The sequence below is a fragment of the Arachis ipaensis genome, chromosome B03, assembly GCF_000816755.2.
Source record: "Arachis ipaensis cultivar K30076 chromosome B03, Araip1.1, whole genome shotgun sequence".
In the NCBI taxonomy this organism is placed as follows: Eukaryota; Viridiplantae; Streptophyta; class Magnoliopsida; order Fabales; family Fabaceae; genus Arachis; species Arachis ipaensis.
In genome coordinates this window covers 56,906,508-56,912,136 of record NC_029787.2, presented here as the reverse complement: position 1 = coordinate 56,912,136, position 5,629 = coordinate 56,906,508, and the positions used below count along the sequence as shown (strand labels likewise).

Sequence of the window (5,629 nt, the reverse complement as noted above, 5' to 3'; positions counted from 1 at the left end):
GATACCCACTTGAGTTGGGAAACGGTCCCATAAAGTCAATACCCATACATCAAATATCTCACAGAACAACATAGGTTGCTGAGGTATCTCATCCCTTTGGGACGTGTTTCCCAACTTCTGACACTGATGGCAAGACACACAGAACCGGTTAGCATCCTTGAATAAGGTTGGCCACCAGAATCCACAATCCAACACCTTTTTAGCTGTTCGCTGTGGGCCAAAGTGGCCACCATATTCGGATGAATGATAAGCTTCAAGAATGTGTTGGATTTCAGATTCCGGGACACATCTTCGAATTACTTGGTCCACTTCCCTCCTCCACAAGTGAGGGTCATCTCAAATGTAGTATTTGGAATCACTCCTCAACTTGTCTCTTTGGTGTTTAGAAAAGTTAGGAGGGAAGATTTTTGAAACCATGTAGTTCGCCATTGGTGCGAACCAAGGAAAGCTATCCGACATAGCATGCAAACTATCCAATGGGAATGAGTCATTGATCGGAAATGGGTCAAATTTTAAATTCTCAAGGCAGCTTAAATGATCCGCAACTAAATTTTGAGACCCACTCCGGTCCCTAATCTCAATGTTGAATTCTTGCAAAAGCAAGATCCAACGTATGAGTCTAGGTTTTGACTCATTCTTTATCAATAAGTACTTCAAAGCTGCATGATCCGTGTATACCACTATCTTGGACCCTAGCAAATAAGATCTGAATTTATCTAAAGCATGAACAATAGCTAGGAGTTCCTTTTCTGTAGTGGTATAGTTGGATTGTGCTACATCCAATGTTTTAGAAGAGTAAGCAATGACATAAGGGAGTTTACCATCGCGCTGTGCAAGCGCGGCACCTACAGCATGGTTTGACGCATCGCACATTATCTCAAACGGTAGCATCCAGTTGGGACCTCGCACAATCGGTGCTGTGGTAAGAACTCTCCTTAGCTCTTCAAATGCACTCATACATGCACTCTCAAACTCAAAGTCCACATCTTTTTGGAGTAGGCGCGACAATGGCAAAGCAATCTTGCTGAAATCTTTAATAAAACGCCTGTAGAATCCTGCATGTCCCAAAAACGAGCGGACCTCCCTCACAGATGAGGGGTGAGCTAAAGTGGTGATAACATCGACCTTGGCCGGGTCTATAGAAATGCCTTCATGAGATACTACATGTCCCAACATTATGCCTTATCTTACCATAAAGTGACATTTTTCAAAATTCAAGACAAGATTAGTATCAACACATCTAGCTAAGGCCTTGGCCATGTTCTCTAAGCAACAATCAAATGAAGTTCCATAAACACTGAAGTCATCCATAAAGACTTCCAGACAATTCTCTATCAGATCAGAAAAGACACTCGTCATACACTGTTGAAAAGTAGCAGGTGCATTACATAGTCCAAATGGCATCCTTTTGTAGGCAAAGGTGCCAAAAGGGCAAGTGAATGTGGTCTTTTCCTAATCTTCAGAAGCAATGTGAATTTGGAAGTAACCAGTGAATCCATCAAGAAAGCAATAATAGGATTTACCCGCCAAACGGTCCAACATCTGATCGATAAAGGGCAAAGGGTAGTGGTCCTTCCTTGTGGCGGCATTCAATCTTCTATAATCAATGCACACTCGCCATGCATTTTGTACTCTCTTGGTGACCATTTCACCATCATCCTTTTTAATCGCAGTGATGCCCGATTTCTTGGGAACAACCTGGACCGGGCTCACCCACTCACTGTCAGAAATTGGGTATATGATACCCGCATCAAGTAGCCTAGTGACCTCCTTCTTTACCACATCAAGGATGGTTGGGTTGAGCCTCCTTTGTGGTTGCCGAACCGGCCTAGCTCCCTCTTGGAGAAATATACGATGCATGCACTTACGGGGGTCAATCCCCACAATATCGGCTAGGCTCCAACCAATTTCCTTCTTGTACTTTCTTAGAACATGTAGGAGCTTCCATTCCTCTTTGCTAAAGAGCTCACTAGCAATAATGACCGGAGAACAGGATGCTCTTCGGGAGGATGCTTCATGGCTTCTTCCAATTGAACTTGATAGTCTTGTCTCCAACCTCAAAGGAATATGTGCCGGTGAAGGCATCTAACTTGAATTTAGAGGTCTTAAGGAAGGGTCTACCAAGTAAAACGGAGGATGAGCTTCTATTTTCTGTTGGAGGCATTTCAAGGATGTAAAAGTCAACCGGAAAGACCAAGTGCTTGATCGCCACAAGTACATCTTCTGCTATTCCCATCACAGTGATCACACTTTTATCGGCTAAGGCAAACTTCGGTGCCGACTTCTTTAATGGAGCTAGATTCAACCGCACAAAGATGGAAAGCGGCATGATGCTTACGCAAGCTCCTAGATCACACATACAGTCATGAAATGGTTGAATACAGTCATGATCTCCATTCCCATTTACAATTAATTCATTTATGTTTCTACACTTTACATTCTTGCCATTTTCTTTTCTGCACTTTACTGCTTTTCTTTACTTTTAAGTCATTTACACCTCTGCTCATTTAAATTTCTGCAATCACAATCTATATTGCTCAGCTTGACTAATTCACCCATTGATTAAAATTGCTCAAATCTACCAATCTCTGTGGATTAGACCCCACTCCTAGTGGGTTATTACTTGAAGATATTTTTGGTGCACTTGCCAAAAGAACGGATTCATTATTTTATATGGGGAGTGAATTTCGGCCATCAAGTTTTATGGCGCCGTTGCCGGGGATTGGTTTGAATTTGATAATGATTGAATTGATGGGTAGCTAGATTAAGCACTTTTAATTACCTTGTTAATCATTTTAACTTCAGTTCTTTAGTTTTCTTAATTTTTTTATTTGATCATTTTAGCTGTTCATTGTTCATATTTCCATTTTTTTTACTGCTTTAATAACTGTTTGATTAACTGCATCAACTAAACTAACCACCAGTTTTAACAAGAAGTGACTCCTTCACTTGTCCTCTGTTTGTTGTTTATTGAATGTATGACAGGTAGAAGAGGAGAAACTTCATCCTCTTTTGATAATGAACCTGAGAGGACCTTTCTGAGATTAAGGACGGAAGCAAAGGGCAAAGGAATAGTTGGAGAGGAAGTAGTGGAAGAAGATCTGGGAGTTACTATGGAGGAAGAGGTGCATAACCTTGTTAGAGAAGATGCTGGCAACCATGTTGGGCAAGAAAGGGGAGTTTTAGGCTCTTACATCAACCCAAACCCAGGAAACTGTGGCAGCAGCATTCTAAAGCCAACAATCCATGCTAACAACTTTGAGTTGAAGCCTCATCTCATCACACTTGTCCAGAACAATTGCTCATTTGGATGGAATGCCCAAGTAGACCCCAACCAACATCTGACTACATTCTTAAGGATTTGTGACACTGTAAAGTCAAATGGTGTACACCCTGACACCTACAAACTACTTTTATTTCTCTTTTCTCTCAGAGATAAGGCAGCAAAGTGGTTGGAAGCATTTTTCAAGGAGAGCTTGACAACTTGGAATGATGTTGTGAACAAGTTTTTAGTAAGATTCTACCCTCCACAAAGAGTAAATAGATTAAGAGTTGATGTGCAAAACTTCAGACAGTAAGATGGTGAAACACTTTATGAGGCCTGGGAGAGGTTCAAAGACTTGACAAGGAAGTGCCCTCCGGATATGTTCAACGAATGGGTCCAACTACACATCTTCTATGAAGGACTGCCATATGAAGCAAAGAAAGCTGTAGACCACTCTTCAGGGGGCTAACTCAACAAGAAGAAGACCGTTGAAGAGGCCATAGATGTTATAGAGACTGTAGCCGAAAATGAGTACTTCTATGCTTCAGTAAGAACTCAAAAGAAAGGAGTGTTGGAGCTCAATTCGATGGATACTTTGTTAGCACAGAACAAGATGATTGCAGCTCAATTAGCAGCCCTAACAAAGAAGATGGAGAAAAGCCAAGTCTCAGCTGTCTAAGCTCAAGCACCTCCATAAGAAGGAGATACACCAGAAGTTGAATGCGAATGGGAGCAAGCTAACTATGTGAACAATCCCTCTAGACCACCATATGATCCTAATGCCAAGACATACAACCCAGGTTGGAAGAACCACCCAAATTTTGGGTGGAGAAACCAACAAAACCACAGCCAATACCACAAACTATACCAATCTAACTAATACAACAACCATAACCCCAACCATCAATCAGGCAACAACAGACCCTATCACAACTCACAAAATATACCCTACCACAACTCATAAAATGCATCATATCACTTCACCCAGCAAACACACAACAACCACCATCAAGATACATCATCCTCAACCATGCAACCATGTGAAATCAGCAGCAATTTTGTAAAATTGGAGGCTGCCATAGCACAATTATCAGCACAACTGATAGGAACCATTTCCACTGTTCTGGAGAAACAAATGCAGGCTAAAAGATAGATAGATGCAAATCAAGAGGAGTTCAGATCCAACATAAGAAACAAAGGGGTAGCAATTTCAAAACTGGAAGCACAAATAGGGAGCTTGTCTAAACAAATGCCAATGCCTACACATACATTCCCCAGTGATACCATGGGTAACCCAAGAGGAGAATGCAAGACCATTACACTAAGAAGTGGAAAAGTTGTGGAGGAAACATTCCCAAGTCAAAGCAACCAAGAAGAAGAAGCTGCAAAGGAACCTGAAACCAAGAAAGAAGAAGAGACCCTTACACCATCCTCACCAAAACAAGTCCTAAAGCCTTATGTGCTAAAAGCACTCTATCCACAAAGGCTGAGGAAGGATGGAAAAGACAGTCAATTTTATAGATTCCTGGAAATCTTCAAGAAGCTCCAGATCAACATACCATTTGCTGAGGTATTAGAGCAAATGCCACTCTATGCCAAGTTTTTAAGGAAGCTCATGACAAGAAAAAAGAACTGGGGTGAAAAAGAAACCATAGTACTAACAGAGGAATGTAGTGCCATTATACAAAAAAAGTTTCCCCAAAAGATGAAAGATCCTGGGAGCTTTCAAATTCCTTGTATCCTAGGTGATATCAACATTGAGAAAGCATTGTGTGATCTCGGAGCCAGCATCAACCTCTTGTCCTTGGCTATGATGAAAAGAATGAGGATAGAAGAGGCCAAACCAACAAGAATGGAACTTCAATTGGTTGCTAGAACATTCAAGTTTCCTCATGGGGTGGTGGAGGATCTGTTAGTAAAAGTAGGGGAGTTTATTCTTCCAGCTGATTTTGTTGCGCTTGATATGGAGGAAGAGGCCAACACATCAATCATCCTAGGAAGTTGATGAAAGAATTTTTGTCGATGGTATAGAATTTCTCAAAATTAATTCTCGTTGCAAGTATAGTTCTACACCAACAAACAATCCTCCCAATAAAAAATTTGGTTGTCACAAATAACAAACCCCAAATAAGAATTAACTGAAGTATTTAAACTCCGGGTTGTCTCACAAGGAATTGTAATGAAGTGGTCAATTATTGGCTATGAAGGGACAAGGGGGTTTGATTGATAAGAGGGGCAATAAAATAAATGACAAGAAAAGTAAATCGAGCAAGTAAAGAAAGCAAGTAATAAAGAGAGACATTCATGGCAAGGGTTGAGATCATAGGCTTTCTATCCTAGTCACTAATAATAATAATTAACAAG

At 40.9% G+C, this 5,629-nt stretch overlaps 1 protein-coding gene across 1 annotated transcript; it reads left to right on the top strand.

The window, feature by feature from the left end:
* LOC107633175 lies at positions 4,551-5,270 on the top strand. Its single transcript, XM_016336812.1, has 2 exons — positions 4,551-4,773; positions 5,011-5,270. Exons 1-2 carry the CDS (start codon positions 4,551-4,553, stop codon positions 5,268-5,270), a joined length of 483 nt encoding a protein of 160 aa, XP_016192298.1.

What these genes read in the sequence shown, in the direction of transcription:
- LOC107633175 (XM_016336812.1), top strand. Translation starts at nt 4,551, where the DNA reads ATGGGTAACCCAAGAGGAGAATGCAAGACCATTACACTAAGAAGTGGA. An exon ending in GAGGAAGGATGGAAAAGACA is followed by an intron (nt 4,774 to 5,010) that starts GTCAATTTTATA and finishes CTTGTATCCTAG; the next exon opens with GTGATATCAACATTGAGAAA.